This window comes from Corvus cornix, chromosome Z (genome assembly GCF_000738735.6).
Source record: "Corvus cornix cornix isolate S_Up_H32 chromosome Z, ASM73873v5, whole genome shotgun sequence".
Classification (NCBI taxonomy): domain Eukaryota; kingdom Metazoa; phylum Chordata; class Aves; order Passeriformes; family Corvidae; genus Corvus; species Corvus cornix.
The window spans coordinates 31704734-31722732 of record NC_046357.1 but is presented as its reverse complement, the minus strand read 5'-3'; the positions used below and the strand labels follow the sequence as shown (position 1 = coordinate 31722732).

Here is a 17999-nt window from a genome sequence, read left to right as displayed (position 1 = left end):
GAAGCCTCCACAAGCCTAGCTGACAGTGCTCTTCCCCAAACAGTGTAGCAGCAGTTGCTTGGGGTACATGCTGCTTGCCTACAGCCACAGTGGCAGAGGGCTGTGACATGTGCAAGAGCATGACCATTGACGCTGGAAGAGGGAATGGACTTGTCTTGGTTTCATAGCCACTTTTCTGTGAAGAGGAGGAAAAGTCCTGCTGTGTTATCCTGGCAGCCGCTATAAGAGTATCCTGAAAACAGAAGGAGTAGACAAGTTGTCAGTGTCCTCGCTCTGAGCATCTTTGGTCTCTGGGAGCCATCTTTGATCTCTGGGAGCCAGAGCACTGTTTAATGCAGAAGGAAACAGGCTGTGAATGTTAATGGCTGAGTGTGTGCTGCCACTACATTGTTTGTTGTAGTAAGAGACCAAAGATATGAGGCATCTTCCGGGCACCTTTGTTAGTGTGGTCTCAGTGGAGTTTCTTACCCGGTAATTGTACAGTGTGGGCATGAAAATAACAGATGACAGAATGTTGCAGTGGGGATACTGCAACACGCATATATCAAACCAGGAGTCCCGTGGAAAGGAAATATATACGGACAGACAGATTCTTGATAGCTGTTTCAGAGAGATCTTTATTTCTCCAGCCGCATGACCGGGGCTCTGCCCAGGAACTGTTCCAGTCACGGGCCCAAGGGTCCTTCTGCCCGCGCAGGGAACACAAACCAACCAATGGGAACGAGGCTGAGCAGGGGCAGGGAAACCCCGTGTCTGTGCCCTCAGGGCCCCTCTCCCAGGGCTACACGGCGGGGGAGGAGACCCCAACAACAGAATATTCTGAGTTGGAAGGGATCCATAAGGATCATCAAGCCCAACTCCTAAGTGAATGGCCCATACAGGGATTGAGTCAGCAACCCTGATGTTATTAGCACCATAGCTGGTTCTAACCAGCTGAGCTAATCTCAGGATCCAATGGGTAACGATATCCCAAAATTATCTTGCAGAGACTGGCACTGTTACCAGGATTGCCTGGGAGACTGATGCTCAATTTTTATGCCTTTTAGATAGAGCTCCTATTGGATGTTTAATGTCAGCTATTAAGGGTATCTGGGAAAAGCCATCCTGCATCGTTTCCTCTGCTGGATCAAGTGACCTTTGTTTTAATGCCCTATTTTTACAGTGTGAGCTCATGTTGAGGTACCATAGTCACCTAGAAGTCTCTGACCTCAAAGTTTGCATGGAGTGCCTTGTGCTGAGTGTCAAGAGTCCAATTTTAGCTCTTAAGGATGGAACATGGAAAAACATGTTTGTGGGTGGGGATTCTGTCTCCCACTGGGTTGCAGGTCTTACACTTTGGATTTTAAGGAGAATGATGTAGACCTCTTATTAGAAAAGACTGAGTTTTTCAGGAAAGAAGTGGAAAAGATTTTTCTTCACTTGACCAGGGAAACACTCTGTTCTCTTACTCCTAATGGATGAAAAACATATGAAGTAGCAGCATAAAAAGCTTTCAGATTTTCCTTGTCTCATAGCTCACTGAAAATAAATGTTTGGGCAGTCTTTCTGGAGTGGGAAAGTAGGGGTGTGGCTAGCGAAACTCAAGTCTGGGAAGCTTCGCTTGTGTCTCAGAAGCTCTAGGCTGGAGAGCTGCTTTTCCCACGTGCTTCTGTGGGATGTGACACATCTCAGTGAATTTTTCTGCACTTCAATTCTCTGTCTAAGAAATGCTGTGTATTTAATAGCACGCTGTTTTTCTTCTTGTCTCATCCCTCTAAATAACAGAGTTCTTTCTTTATTTACCTGATACTCACTGCCTTTCTGTAGATGACCTGCACCAGTGGGTGCTGCCTACCTTCAGGAAAAAATATACGTTAGAACAGAAACTAGATATGAGCCTAATCTTAGTAGCTCTGCTTTCTAGATACCAGTATATTTCTGCACCACTGAAAGAGTTGGCATAGCATGTATCAGCACAGTTTCCATGTCTGATGTGTTAGGGTAGATGCTTAATGGTCTACTGTGAGAATGGGATACATGTACCCCACTACTTGAAAAAATGGGATAAAAAATTCAGCTTATTGCTAGAAAGATTGATTGGGAGGTTTCTTTCAGTAAGGGGAGAGAAAACTATAAAAAGAAGCCAAAAATAGCCCTTTAGCACATCCATTTTAGTTGAATAAGTGGCACATGTTAATGAGAAAAAACTAATTCTTTGCAGATTATCCTCTGAAGCTGGAGGAACAAACTTCTTGATCCTGGAATGCATAGGCAAAGCAAAGACAGTTCTAACCAGCAGAGACAGTGCTTACAAAACTGTTCTGGCTTACAAGTGGATTGTCCTAGAACTTCTATTCTGACCTTTATTTTGAATATAATGTCTTAATACTTTGTCTTTATTGTTTCCAGTTCCAGCTGCTGATTGAAGTTGCCTGGCCTCTGTTTATCTTCTTTATCCTGATCTCTGTAAGACTTTCATATCCGCCCTATGAGCAGCATGAATGTAAGTACCAAACACAGCAGCTGTACCCAGAATGCTTGTTGTTTCATGGTTAGAAGGTAATAATGCAGCTGGCAAGATGCAAAGAGCAGTGGTTCCATACTTCAGTCAGAAATCTGCAAGAGGATTTAATAACTCCTTTGCTTCCACCTCGGGAACTGCAGTTAACTGATGATGTTGCTCCAGGACTGTACATTGCTGCTCTTTTTCCTGCTGTTTCTCATTTTGTATTCATATTACCTGAGAATTTGCTGTACAGCTGTGACAAATCTATAAAACCTGCACAGAACCCGTATCTTATTTTTCATTTTTGATTTGTATGTGACTTAGCATAAAAGAATGCAGTGTTCTGATCGCTAAGAAAGCAATTTTGTTTCCAGGTAGTAAAGTGCATTAATGTATCACATTAAAGAGCACAAGAGCCATTCTGTTCCTTCTAGCCATTACAGTGTCAGCTCTGCCTTTAGTAGATTCAACAGTCATACATTGCTGAGGAAAAACAATTCTACTTTTCTCTTTGCACCCTAAATGGGCAAATTTCTGCTTTTCTTTCAAAGGAAGCTTGTTCTTTATAAATGGCTATAGGCCTCTTTGGTTGACATTTGATTTAGGAAGCATGACTTGTTTGTTAGCAACATGCTGTTGTTTTACTGTGTTTGGTGATAGCTTCATACTGCAATTAGCTGATTGTGGAAGAGCTCTTTGTTTATCTTTCCTTAGCCTGATTACTGCAAGGTACGGTTTAAGGGTCAGCAAAACATGTTTCTGAAGGGCCCTCTGAGGTGTTTCTTTCTTAAAATGAGGAAAGAACTTGCTTTTACAGCACTTATCCTGTCTTTGCAATGGCTGGGGCATTTTGTGCTGTTTGCTAGGTGTTCAAGCTGGTAAGTGTCTTTTAAAGCTGACATGTCAGTGTTTGCAGTTTCCCGTTACACTTTGGACTCTGCTGGTCCTATGTGCTGCCTAACTTGCTTTTTTCAGCATTCAACAGCACACTTGAAGCTTCCTTAAATCTCATACTTTACATGGTATTTGAACTGCCTCTTCTGACTGAAAGTTTCAGTGACATTAGGAGAGATACCTGTAATAAGACATGAAGCTGAAGAGAAGCAATAAGCACTCTACTCAGTTGTTATAAATAGCTAGCAGCCTCAATGGTAGTTTATTTCAGGTACGGCAGGGCTGCATATAAAATCAATCCTAGCAAGAGCTGTGATTTCATAAAACTACTTAGATTGATCTTGCTAGTCAGTAGCCTTCTCATAAAACATTTGCTCTGGCACCATGCTGTCATAAGCATAGTTTTGAGTCTTTTACCTGCAATCCTTTTTCCTTCCCATTTATGTTGACTGTTATTGCTTTGTCTTCCTTCTTACATTGTCCTCAGCAGTTATAGAGTGTAGGGCATCTGGTAATTTTTAATTCACATTTATGGCTAATTCCTCTTCATTTTTTGAAGAGTTTCTGCGAATAGGTTTCTAAATTGTGTTGTCTGGATTGGTTTTACTGAATGTTCACTCATGCTGACAGATGTGGATGTGCTGTGAAGTGAAGCAGTTTTTGCTGCATTGTGAGCAGAGATAGAAAGGAAGAAGGCTTTTGGGTTCATGGTGAACTCTTTGGCAACCCTGTGGATGCCTTAAGGGAAGTAGGATTGCTCTCTGTAGTGGCAGTGTTCTATGCTGTTCTGAAATCACTTGTAGGTAATGCCTGGTGATAGCAGTAGCAGAGCTGTGTGCAAGTGCTTTGTAGCCTCCAGATAGTCTCAGTATTTTAGTGATAGTCTTTTTCAACAAAAAAGTAAAATTTTCAGTTTTCTTTCCCTGTTTGAGAAGAATCAAGAATTGGACTGTTGTCAGGGTTTCTTGTTTCTAATGGCTGGGCTTAGTGTGAGGAAGTTTCCTCCTAAAATATGGAGGAACAATTAACTTTGAAGTGATAGTTACGTGGCTTTCACCAGACCAGTCAGAGAAGATATCTTAGATTGCTGTTGAGCTAGATTGTGTCTTGTAGAGCTCTTCTTTTCTGTTCCTCTGACTCTTCAAGGTATTCAAAATTCACTTTATTGGGAGTGGGAGGGAGAGAATCTGACAAGAAGTGACTAGTCTTTTCTGTTTTCTGTGTATCTCATCTGATTTACAACCAACAGATTCCCGCTTTACTCTTGGAGAAACTGCTGTTACATGCATCACTGTCTGTAAAAAGTTACTATAAACTCTTGTGTGCCATTCCTCTTTCTGTATTGGCTCTGAACATTTTCTTGGAGTTACTAACAATGTAAAATGAAAGGCATGGAGGACAGAGAAGGTGATTCTCTGGGAAATTTTACAAAAAGAATATGAAAGTCTTAGCATTTTTCTTCTTCCTCTACCCTCACCTCCTCCCCAAGCCTCTCAGCCAAGAAGGACAAAAAAAGGAAAATCAAACGAAAGTCAGACAGCTCAGGTAAAGAGCTCTTCTGTTTTAAACAGAGAACTAGGAACAAGGGTTCCCTGGGTACTGGAAACAATAAACCTTAGTTTCCTTCATCTTTCTCCTGCACAGAGTCCTTGGCTTTCTCCAGCTAATAAGATTCCCATCTTCCTTCAGCCACGTACATTAACCATTCTTGCTGTAATTCAGCAACTTTGATACCTCTTTCTTGGCCTTTGGTACTTCCTTTGGGGTAGTGGAGGAGCCAGCCCCCTGAGTGATAGCAGGCATGCTGGGAGGATGAGGTAGACACCAGAGGGAAGAGTGGGCATCTGATCCTCAAAGTCTTGAGCTTTGAGGTACCGAGGAGGGGACACAACCTTCTTCCAGGATTCCTTCCTAGTGCAGGGGTGAGGAAGTGAGCTCACTGCAAAAAGCAGCCTGACAGCTTATCTAACATGCAGGATTATACAAGGCAGGCCTTTCCTGCCCTGTCATTGGGGGTATGGGATTCAAAAGTATCCAAGTGGCATTACTGGTGGATATCTGCCATGAGTAGTTTGTTACTGCTTTGTTCTTAAACAGGATGTAAACTCTCGCCTACAACTTCAGTAGTTCTTTAGCAGAAGGATTTAGACTTCAGCAAAAAGAGCAGTGTGGAGAGTCTAATATAAGCTCAGTCCTTCTTAGTGTTGGGTGTTCTGCTCTTTCGTGAGCACTTTGGGGCAATACCCAGTGCAGGGTTAGCAGTGCTCTTCAAATACAATGTTGTGTAGTAAAAGCTTGTATCATGTATTTGTCTCCTAACTCCTGTGTTTCTGTTCCAGGTCATTTTCCAAATAAAGCTATGCCTTCAGCAGGAACCTTGCCATGGATACAGGGGATCATCTGCAATGCCAACAACCCATGTTTCCGCTACCCAACTCCTGGGGAATCCCCTGGTATTGTTGGAAACTTCAATGCCTCCATGTGAGTCTGTCTGCTTTTGCCTCATCCCTGTTCTGGGGAAAACGTGGGGAAATGGGGTATTTGGAAATCACCAGCTAGTTATGAAATCTTATGCTAGTGGGGGTTTGCAATTTCTACTACCTCTGAAGTACCAGATTCTTCAGTTACCAAATTCATAGGGCCTAGCAGACAGGTGGTAGGTGTGCAGAATTCTCAAGTCCAAGCACCTGAAGCTCTTGGTGAATGAAAAGCGCTGCCTGGGTAAGGACTGAGTCCATTCTCTTACCTGGGCTCAGAATTTGACCCATAAAAAGGTAAGCCTTTTTAAGATATTCTTTTTTCAGAGCATCTCTTTCCCTGTTTAATGAGCCTGTGAACAGTATAGAGTGTGAGGCAGTTGAACAGGTTTAGGGGATACTCTCTGACATTTATCATTTATTACTGGCTAACATGATGCGGAAAGCACAGTTGATGGCCAGCTTTCCTATACCTTGCCTTACTTGCTACATTCATACTGTCAGGAAAGATAGGCTTAGTGCAGAGTATAATGTGTCTGCAACCTGGAGAAGCATTTGAAAGGAGCAAGGAGATTCTTAAATTATTGTTCTTCTAAGAAGCAGTAGATTATAGGCAGCAGTAAGCCCTCTCCATCCCAGTCCTAAAAATGCTTTCAAATGCATGATGTTCCCAATGTAACTTACATTGACCTTGCATTAGCAGATATCTTCTGTTGGGCTCCTTGGATTGTCCCAGGGTGTTCACTGAGCAAAGAGTTTTTTTGTGCTGGAGTGACATAACCAAAGGGGATTAAAGTTTGGAATTGGTATATAAAACTGTATCTGTGGATAGTGGCTCACAGAGCTGATGACTGCTAGTTGTTTTTCTGTTTTCCCCCAGTGTTTCCCGCCTGTTCTCGGATGCCAGGAGGTTACTGTTGTACAGCCAACAGGACACAAGTATAAAGGATGTCCAGAAGGTCCTGGGAAAACTACACAAGTTGGGAAATTCCTCTGCCTTAGGTAAGAGCCTAAAAGAAAGAGTCAGTATCTGGTATTTCTGGTCTGTTTAATTCCATGTGTGTGTGTAAATTTCAGGAATGTGCCATCATGTGAATATATGCAATTATAACTCAGAATTTATCGAACCTTTTCCAATCCTGCAGAAGTACCTTAAGCCTCTCCTGTGTCAGAGCTTTTTGTGCTCTTTGTTTGGTGGAAGAGAAGAGGGGTGGTGTGCAATGCCAAGAACAGCAGCTGTTTTGGATGTGAAACTATAATCCTGGGCGCACTGAAGTTAGTCAAAGTGCTCATTTTCTCAAAGGAGTCCAAGTAGCGTGTCTTTTTGGAGAGTGCTAGTTATTTTGGTGTTCTGTCAAGCAGTGAACACAATGTAGCTACAATTTAGTGTTCTAACGCCTGAGCTCCAGAGGGAAGTGTGCTGGAAGAACGCAGATGGGGAAAAGCTGATGTTGGCCTCCAATTTACAGACTGAAAGCTGGTTATTATCTGACAATGAAGCATCCATTTCCCTTCTTGTGTTTGATTTTTGGAGGGTTTTTTTTGTTCCTATAAGACTGTTTGGTGTCGTATACTTCACTCTCTGATACTGCCTGGCAGGATTTTGAATGGCAGGGTATGAAAGAAAACTGTCTAGGGGGCTTTCACAGCCCTATTTCCCATGAAAAATTAGAATCCTCCCATTTTTAGCTTGTGGGAAAAGATGATGTGCCTTCCTGTCCTGTGCAGATGAATGAGTGACTAGTGTGAGACCACATGGGAAGCTTGCAGCAAAGCTGGGACGTGAAAGAACTGTTCCGTCTCAGGAAATGTGGCAGATCTCTTGCTATTGCCAGATCTCTCTGACATGATACCTTGTAAAAGGTTTTTGGGATATTCGTCCCAGAAAGATTATCTATCTTGGCTGCTGTTTTAGTGTGGCATGTGTCTAGTGGAAGTGATGGAAAGTAATGGTTTAGAAAGACATACAGCAGGGAAATAGAAAAGGGAGCACAGCCATTGAGGGTCTTCACCTACCGCCTTTGTGCAGCATGTGGAGCTCTTTGGACACAGGTGGTATTTTAGTGTTTTGTGAAAATTGTCCTTGGTTTCACAGCTGTAGTTCTTCTTAGCTCTCTTCATTTGAAGATGGCTCAGGCACACTGCAGGAAGAAAAATATCTGACCTGGTATGATGTGAATAGTGTCACATAGTGTCTGATGTGTGCTGAGCACACTTTAAGCAGAGATGGTGTTTTTACATTCTTTCCTGTGTTGCTCAGTACATTGCAGGTTGTCTTGGAATAATCTGTACTGTTAGTGACAGGTTGACAGGTATGTGCTGAATCCATGTTCAGACATGGACTGCGCAAGGTATTTGTCTTGAGTATTTAACCCTCCTCTCTCCCCTTCAGGGCTGCGCAGAATCCTGATGTGACCAGATCTGCACATAATACTGTGGTCTACTGACTCTGAGCATTAGTTGATACTTGTGTATAAAGGGCACCTCTCCTTGCTGAGGAGCTCAGTATCCATACCACCAGGCCTCCTCTCTTTTTACTCAGAGAACTGGTGAGCAGCAGCTTCAGAGGGGAGAGGATGCAGAGTGAACCCTTTGTGCAGAGATGGACGCATAAGGAACACAGCCCAAATGAGTTAAGATGACTATTTCCCAAGGAAAAGTTTAATATTGTTTTCTTGGATATCTTCAGTTGTTTGGTTTGATTTGCTGGGAACAAGCTCTCTCCATCAGAATGACAGATATTGTTGTTAATGGTTTTACACTTCTAGCTGTAGTATTTTACACTTTAGTAGTACTACTTTTACACTTGTATTGGCAAGTTAACTCTTCCAAAGAGAGTAGATGCTGGTGTGGTGTTTTTTGTTAGGACATGCAGTGAATGTCAGACATGGCCATTTATAAGAACACTATCCAAGCCATAAGCTGAAGCTCTTGCTGCTGGGAAGGTTTGAGGGGGAGGAGTGATTCCAAGAAGAGTTTTGCATATGGAGTACTGTACAAGTTGAAAGTCAGAAGGTTCATGTTTCTCTCCACTGTAAAGATTAGTGGACTGACTGCAAAAACAAGCCTCAGACCCAGTCATCAGACTATATTTCTACAATAAAATATTTCAAATGTATAATCAAAAAATCAAGCCAATGTGTCATTAGAATGACAGAATGTCCATTGTTGGTAAGGCTTTTAGAGAACAAAGCCTGTTTGTCCTTCTTATGCTCATTTACAAAGCCTTCCAGCTTGATGGACCCTGCTGCCCACTTCTTGGCTGTGTGATTCATTCTCTGACAGCATGCATGGAACAGCATCCTCTAATCTTAGAAGTACTCATGTATTTATACTTAGCAGTGCTTAGATTCCTGTGCAAGGAAGGTCAGCTCTCAGTTGCTGTTGACGATGAGGTGTGAGAGATGCAAATCCTCTTCACTCTGGGGCATTTCCTCTAGTGACTCTGGGAACCTAAGGAGACAGTAGGAGTGGATGCCAGATGTAAGTGCACCACCCAGCCTGAAAGCACTGTCTGTATATGTGTGTTTCCCCCAGTAGCAGGAAGGCTAATTATCAATAAGCTAATAATTGAAAGCATTATAATATTCTGTATGTTTTAACTCTGGCCTGGACCTGAATTTGTGTGAATTGGTGGTGCAGACAGATGCAGCTTTGCAGCTTCCCCAGTGGGATGGACTGTATGCTCCCTGGTGTGTGACATGGGCTCTGTTGGAGTGTCTTCAGCTCCCTTCTCCCCTCACACATTCTTCCTGCTGCTGCCTGATGACTTTGAAACAGGCTTCCAGGAGTTGATCCCTCAGTGCCAGCATACAAACTGGAGCTAATGCTAGTCACGCAGAGTATTCATGTCTGTATCTGGCTTCTGACACTGGAATCTGTTTAGAGACCATTTGCCAAAGTCCTTCTGCTTGAACCTTCTTTAAAACAACCCTCACAAACTAATGGTCAAGGTGTGACTCTTAGTCATCTGATCTGAAGTTACGCATGAGCTGAACCTTGGGGATGAGAGACCTACTTAAGATGGGAGGTTGCTTGAGGTGCTTGCACAGGTATGTGCAAGTCAGTGTCTTCGTTAAAGACAAGGTAGGACACTAAGGTTTTGTTCAGGCCATGCTATGCACTTATTCCAACAGGCTTTGTCTCTTAGGCACTTCTTGATGAGGTGGGAGATAATTCCTCATAACAGGCCTGTTTGTGCAGGAGTTTGAGAAGGAACAGCAGAGAAGAGCTCTCTGTTGGAGAGGAAGGTGTTACCAGTAAGGAACAGTCCAGTGCTGCTTCATGTAGCACCTTTTTTGGCCAGGATAAAGTGCTAACTGGTGGTGTGAGGGAGTTCAGCACATGCAGCTGTCACGTTCTATGGGCAGTGCTGTTGTGTGGCCGCTTCCAGCAAGCCCTGGGCAGTGAAATCTACGTGCAGGTGCACACATACCATAACATGATCAATTTTGCAGGCAGGTGCCAGGTGCCCTCTCTGTTCCACTTGTTACATGTCTGTCCAGCAATGTCACCAAGGTCTTTAACACTCATGATAAGGCAGAGTGCAATTCAGAACAGAGAGTCAAAGACCTTGGTGACGGCACTTTCAAGAACATGACAAGGTTGCTGGGATTGCCAGCTGCAGTAGGTTTGGATCGCTGCTTGCAGGCACTGAATTTGCAGCTGGCCTCAATGTCATTTTATCAGGTTAAGTGTTTGCAAGAAATAAGCTTTTCTTCTGTTTTGAAAGATGGAGATACAGCTTGCTATTGACGCTGAGGTACATTTCTTTATTTTTCCCTTCTGTTTTCAGGACTCCAAAATACTTTGTTCTGTAGTGCCACAGGGTAATAAATTATCAGGTATAATTAAAGCCGTCTTCTTTTGTTATCGCTGAAAGTTGCAGATATAAGCTAACCTGGCTATATTTACTCCATTGCTCTTAGTTTTCAGTGATCCCAAAGGGCATGTTTCTGTTTTTCTTGAAGCCAACCCAACTAAACAAAAATGGAACAATGCAATAGGCAGAGGGAAACAAACATTGCCTAAGAAATTGTATCAGATCTCAGGCTATTACTCCACACGTGCCCTGCCTATCCCTGTTGTTTGCTGGATTAGTATTGCTTGTGGTAGGAGAGAAACATCAACTGGGTGGCATTCTTTGCTGATGTTGCACTCTGCTGCACAGAGATGTTGAGACTGAAGGAGTTTGCAGCCTGTCTGGTCAGTGCTATTAGTGCTTCTTTTATTTAACAGGTAAAGGATTGTAGAAGGCTTGGGCTAAAGAACAGCCTTGGGAGGGGTTTTCTGGTGACTTGTGTATTACTGTATGATTACAGGCTGCTCAGGGAAACAGGATGTCATACATTACCTGCTAGGTGACATTAAGGTGATGGCTAACTCCCTCCTCAATGTCTTGTCCCTAACAAAATTGTCCCCACACCCTCAAGCTAAACATTCAGATTGATTCTTATACCCTAATTAAACTGTTTCCTCCCTGGCTTCCTTTGGGAAGAATCCTAGCAAAAGCCAGCCAGGCTGGAATGAAGACTAGCAAACCATGCGTCCAGGTGGCCTTCACCCCCAGAAACACCAACTGTGGCAGGGTGGCGTTGCTGTGCATAAATATACACCTGGATTCTCTGGTAATGTGCTCCACAGTGACATTCAGGTCCTTGCCTTTCCTTTAGGTCGAGAAAAAGTGTTGCCAGAAATGTTGCCCTGTGGTATCAGTAGAGAGATCTTGATTTATTAGGGTAGGTAGGAAGGCTACTTCACCTTTTTCAGTACCAGTTACCTTGCACTAGCCCTCAGCAGAAATCCCTAGGATATTCCTGGCTGCTAGTTTCTCCCAGACCAAAGCACCCCTCCAGGAAGGGGAGCCTGGGACCATGTGGGGAACCACTGTGATTTCTGCTGCAGTCAGATGCAGCCTGTCACAATGAGCAAGTGGAAGAAGCAGCCAATACTGGGTGCTTGGATTGCGCAAAGATTGTGGTGTGCCATGTCAATTGGGTAGGGGATTCAGGTACACATGGCAGTTTTCCCACATTTGTCTAATTAATTTTTTCTTCAAATCTGTGCTGCTGAGCAGGCACAGATATGAATGTCCTTAGATTTTATTTTTTTAAGTAAATGGAAATTGTTTAGGCAACTGCGGATCTTCTGGAAAGACATTTCCAAAACATTCTTGGAAGGGCGCTTTAAGTCCCTTACTACAGGTAGTGAACAAAGTCTCTGTGTGAATCCAATGGGTCTGTTATTTCTTCTGTCCTAAACTGAAACTAGGAGGCTGACAGTCAAGAGATGTGCAAAGGTGGACAGACTCTTACGGCAACGTTTTTTATAGGGCAGTTAGTTATGTAGCTTTAATTAGTTAGGTGGCATGATATTTGCATTATTCAGAAAATAGCATCCTGTGACTACAATATAACTGCATATGGAATTACCACTTTCAATGGAGCCTGCTTTTGCTTTCTTTATTATTTGGTAGCCGAGGATGTGATTATCAAGATAATAAAATTATCTTGATAGAGGTCAAGGTACAAAGGTCTGCTGTACTTCTAAATCTGTTCCCAGGCAATCATACTTGTTTTCCATGGGGCTGTTCATGAGCAGTTGTTACTATGTGACTTTGCTTAGAGGTTGAGATGGGCAAACACATACAGCAAAATGTATATTGCTGTGTTCTGATTCTGTAGGACTGGGCTTTAGTGTCTGCTTTTGGTCTAAACTTCGTTTCTACAGAGATGCTTTGGAACAGAGAAGTTTAGAATTATGTCAGCTTGGATTCTGGGTAGATATGTATGGATGTGAGAGAGTAAGGCTCAAATCTCTTAGAATGGGGAATTGAAAAAACGCATGCAGTGTTAAGTTAAATCTGGCCTTGCTGTAGTGTCTGCACTAAACTAGGCGACAGGAGCTTGAGAAAAACGTTTCTGAGAATCCTGTCGCAGAAGATGGTGTGAACCCTGTTGAAAACACATAAGGAGAATTGCAAGCTTGTCAGCATAAGGCTGTGCTGGCGGTATGGTTACTTTAGAACCAGCTAACCCAGTAGTGCTGGTTAATGGTTGGACTGCATGTAGGGGAGTCAGCAATGCCCATAGCTACAATTAGCAACAGAACTATTCAAATAGATACCAAATTGCCGTTTCTTGAGGGCACCACCTTTATCTTTCTTAACTTACCTAGATACAGACACAATGATAAAGAAAACAAGAGTTGCTTGCTGTGCTTGTCAGTAATTAATAACTAGTATGTGCCTCAGAAGCAGGACCATCTTAAAAAAGTTATGGGTGTTTTCTTTAGTCTTTACCCTCCTCTGTCAACACTGACTTTTATTTTAAATCAGCAAATAAAGTAGAGAGCGTTAAGTGAACAGTTAAACCTCTCACACTTAGCTATTGTCTCCCTCTTTGTATGCAGCCTTGTCAGTATAGCTTGCTAAATGTCAGGACTATGTTGCCAAAACTTACACTGTTTTAGCTTCAATTTGCATTTATTTTCTATGTTTTCCACTGTGGCAAATTCTGCATTTGTTTTCATTGACTTCTAATCTCAGAATCTTAATATAATTGCCTGATTTGTGGAAGACTGCATTCAGTTTATTTAAGCTACAGTCTGAGGTTGGTTGAGACAGCAGGATAGTGACTTTTCACATCGAGCTTAGTGTTAGTAGTCCCCTAGGAAATTTGTAACACTGTTATCTGATGAAAAGTTCAGCTTTCTCAGGGGATTTCCGTGTGCCTGAGCTCTCATGCAAGTGGAGATTATGAAATTGCCCCATTTGGAAAAAGCCCTGTGCACTTCTGTGTTTGATTGGTACTGAGGCCAGAGTGCCTAATTTGGGTCTGACCTCCCATATCTTTCAAGTTAATATTCAGCTTTGGAGCTATACCTAGTAATCATACATTTTATCTTCAGCATTCATTACAAACACTTATTACCTAATTTTTACAGCATTCCTGTGAGCTAAATAAATAAACAGCTGCCCTCATTCTGAAACACAGGAGGATGTGGCAGTTTTCAATGCAGTCAGGAGGCAATAAAAGCTGATGGCTTTTAAAAAATGTTGATGATGTATCAAGTTCATTTTTACACAGACAAGAAGATAGAGCATTGATTGACTGATTTTTTTGAAAATACGTGTCAGTTCAATTTTTGGGCAGTCTTTTATGTTCTAGTTAAATATTTTGGGTCATAAAATAAGTGAGTGTTAATACCAGCATCCTGACTAAAATCAAGCAAAATGTTCTGCCACCTGTTGCTGAATTTCTTTGCGGCTTCATTAAAATGCAACAGTCTCTACTTCCAGTCCTAGAGTTTTTTTGCGGTTTCTCTGTTTTATAGAATAGCAGTTGTGAATTGTTTGAAATACACTTTTAATTCACTTTACAGGTCTTGTGCTTATATTTTCATGTGTTTTGTTTTCAAAATTCTGGAAAAATCCATTGAATTAAATGCAACAGTTGCAGAATTTTTAAAAAATGCATCTGTTTATGTATTTACTAAGTGTCAATAATTGAGTTTGTTAAAACTGCATATTGCTTAGGCCTGTGTATCAGGAATCCTCAGCTGGTGAATTGGTGTAGCTCTGAAAATTTAGTGGAATGTACGTCATCTATTAGCTGAAGATCTTGCCCTAACTTTTTTTTTATGCTGACCTGGCAGCACTCTGTGTGCTGTATGTGGGGGAGATTCATGCTGTTCTGTGATACACATCCTCTGTAAACAGCCAGAGTTTCTTTCCCTTTCTAATTTAGCTTTAGTTTTAAGGATGGTGCAATAAGCGACCCTTTAAAGGATTTAAAATAAGACTCCTTCCTGTGAGTTTTGGTGTTTTGTGGTGGTTTTTTTCCCCTCTCTGAACCTTTCTGTTCTTCTAAACATATATTTTTAGAGGCACATACTACCTGAGGTAATATTTAGATGTATTTTTGCTTGATGTTGTCAGAAGGTTTACATAACCACAGACAATCAGAACTCAATAAACATAAACTATTGTATCTCTGAACATCTTTTCCTTATAGTTCTCTATCTATTTTAACATGTGCAGCTGAAACATAACTGGACCATGTCTGAAGCTGACTGAGCATAGATATATGCCAGAAGGAGATTTGCTTATGGGACAAAGACAGCTTACTGCAAAGATAGCAATATCTTAACTCTGAGTGCCTGTTCTGGCTCGTGCCAACCAACTCCTTAGGAAAGCAGCAGCTGCTGCCTACCCAACAAAATGTTACTTCAGAACAGTAGGGAGGAAAAAAAGAAAAGTGGTTTTGACACTTGATACATTATGTGAACTTGGAAGTCCCTTGTCCCAACAATTTCCATTGTAGCAGAGGCACAACTGTATGAGAACATGGTCAACAGCCATCACCTATGGTGTTACCCTGCTCTGTTCCACATGCTTGGTGCCTAGCAGGTGGGGAACAGTGTGCTGTCAAGCCAGAGAACACAAATCAAGACAATGAAGTAGCCCTTTAAGGCCTCAAGTGTCCTCACGTACCTGGTCTTTTTCATTGTTTTTCATGTTATCTCTGCTGCTACCTTAAGGAAGTGTAAGGAATTTTACCAGTGTATCCATAGAAATAATGCATAAGACCTCTCCAGCCGTACACATTCCATTTTCTTCAGGTAATTCCAGTGCTTTGTGACTCTGGTACATGGAATCAGGTTCCTAAAGTACTAGCGAGCACTGTTCTTCTCTGTGTCTAGAAGTAATCCAGCCCTCTGTGTAAAACAGTGTGGTGCAAATGCTCCAGGGTGTATTTTCAGCCAGCAAGTTCTGTCAGTAACAAAGGGAAGGAATGGTTAGTATATTGACAGTCCAATAGAAAACCAGCTGGAAGGATGAGCTTCTGAAACTACCAAGACAGGGTCTGTTGGGACCATCCTGATGTAGTGTAGTATAGTGTCATGCTCAGAATATGAGAGACATGGTTTCCAGTCAAAACTTCATGTGAATTTGGGCAATCCTTATCTTCTAACATCTGTTTTTCAGTCTTTCCCAAAGATTGAGAAAGTTCTTCAATTATTTTGAAGTGCTGTTGCTCATCAATCTTTTCTTTAGTGCTGAAGTTTGAGGGTTTTATTTCCATCCATTGGACTTGAGACTCAAAAGCAAACCCAAAGAACTATCCATAAGGGTAACTTTGCAATGACCAACTAAATTGAAATGTAGGGAGCAATCATGGGAGGTTGAAATAATTTAGATGTAGGTATGTTTTCAGTGGAAATAGACAGTGTTTCTGGTTAAACTAAGTGCAGTATAATGATTGGCTTATTGTTGTTAATCTTTAGCATGTTAATCTTGGTTGCTTTTACTCTTTGTTCTGAAGGTGGCTTGTGCTGCAGTGTGCTAGATAAGGAGCATTAGGACTTGGCACTAAATTCAGAGCTGTCAGGTCTTCCTGAACATCGGAAAAGTAAGAGCTACTATGATCTGCTGACTGCAGACATGGTATCTTGCTAAACTATAGAATAAGTCATATGTCAGCCAGGTTCCCCGAATTTGTGACAAGTAAGAGGAACAGATATCTTCACACCCAAGGGAGGGGCAGCTTTTTCTCTTCTCATCAGCCTTTCTGTGTAAGAAAGAACAAATACAAGTGCAGGACAGTTGGAGTGCTTTGATCCTGGAAGGCTCTGCCTGCCATTTTGCTTACAGTTCCTCATTACCCATGCCAGTTTCATGGGAGAAGCTCTTCAAACTGGATAGGTGGTGCTGTGATAATTTTCAAGTTGGAGGGTACTACTGGATTCATTCTACCTGCTTGTTTTGGGGATTCAGAATGATTCTCATATAAGTGTCTTCTAGTTGCATTTGAACCAGCAGTCTCACAGATGCATGCTTACATAGCTGGCTTATGAAAACACTTCATTACTATTAGTAATGGTCATTTGATTAAAATGTCCAGTCCTCCTTTTTCCTGTGATTTGAATATCCACTAAATTTAAGGTCACTTGCTCAAGTACAGAGAATTCTGGACAGGGTCCTCCTTGGTCACAGCTTATTCTGTCAACTTCTGTTTAGCTCCATGCATGTTTAATAGCATAATGCCATTCCTTATAAGCTTGTTTGCCATTAGAATAGTGGTATGTGACTGGATGTGACCATGGCATTTGGTTTTCGGTTTCTCTATTGTTTGGGGTTTTTAATATATTTTACTTTCTGAGTTGATGTTTTGAAACATCTAAAACCTGCATATTATGTAGAGCATTATATTCCTCATGCAATGAAAATCAAATCCTAACAGCAAACCCTTACTTTCTGCCTCTGTAGAAGAACCCATCCTGCCCTGAGCTGGGTTTGACCTTTGGAGGACCTTCTCCATAGTCTATACCATCCCTGAATGTGTTCCATTTACCACTCCTGAAAATAATTTTGTTGTAATAATGAAATACATTTTATGGTCACATCTGTGGTCTGTTATCTCTGTAACTGACAAGCCTGTTCAGAGGCTAAGAAATTTGCAGTTTGTCGTTGTATTGTGAACATTAGCATGAGAATTTTCGACCAGTTATAATGCCATGCAATTTGGAGCTCTGCTCAGGATCTGCTTCTTAAAGCAATACAGTGACTGTTCTTCTGTTTCCTTTAAGGTTGCTTTTTTTTTTTTTTCCACTGTTAGATGTATAATTTCTGCATAGTTTCTTTCTGCTTTTTTCATTGGCAAGCTCTATTTCATGGTTGTCTGTGTTGATAACAGAATTTGCCTTGCAGTGGGGAAAGTAATGAGAATATCTGTTCTGTGGCATAATGCGAGGCTTAGGGAGGTGGTTGGGTGTGCCCCTCCGTAGGCAGGAGCTCTGCAGGCTGTGTTTGCCAGCAGGGCTGTGGTAACCAGACTGAGGCTTTTGACTCTGTGCCTTGTGTCTTGGCTTTCTGACGTAGAGTCTTTGTCTTGTCATGTGTGTCATACAGGAAGAGGGCTTGATGGCTTTTGGGACTTTACCAACTGCACAAAGGGATGTATTAGCCCCGTGTTTGCTGCTGGCTTCCCATGCAGGGTGGAGATGGGATCTCAGTGGCTTAATGGGCTCTGTATGCCTGAAGTCAGTGTATCCCCAGTGAAGACTAACTGAGGACTGGTTTGTGTGTGTGCATTAGTACATGCTGAGAGCTGTGCTTTCTGCCAGAGTAATTGTGCTGGACT

The 17999-nt window shown here is 42.0% G+C and overlaps 1 protein-coding gene across 4 annotated transcripts in view; it reads left to right on the top strand.

The window, feature by feature from the left end:
• Positions 1-17999, top strand: part of ABCA1 (ATP binding cassette subfamily A member 1) — a 92288-nt gene that overhangs the window by 19125 nt on the left and 55164 nt on the right. For all 4 annotated transcript variants that reach the window (XM_039566754.1, XM_039566753.1, XM_020584672.2 and 1 more), the window contains exons 3-5: positions 2389-2482; positions 5719-5860; positions 6737-6858. In XM_039566754.1, coding sequence (XP_039422688.1) covers positions 2389-2482; positions 5719-5860; positions 6737-6858 — 358 coding nt within the window. The remainder of the gene's footprint in view (positions 1-2388; positions 2483-5718; positions 5861-6736; positions 6859-17999) is intronic.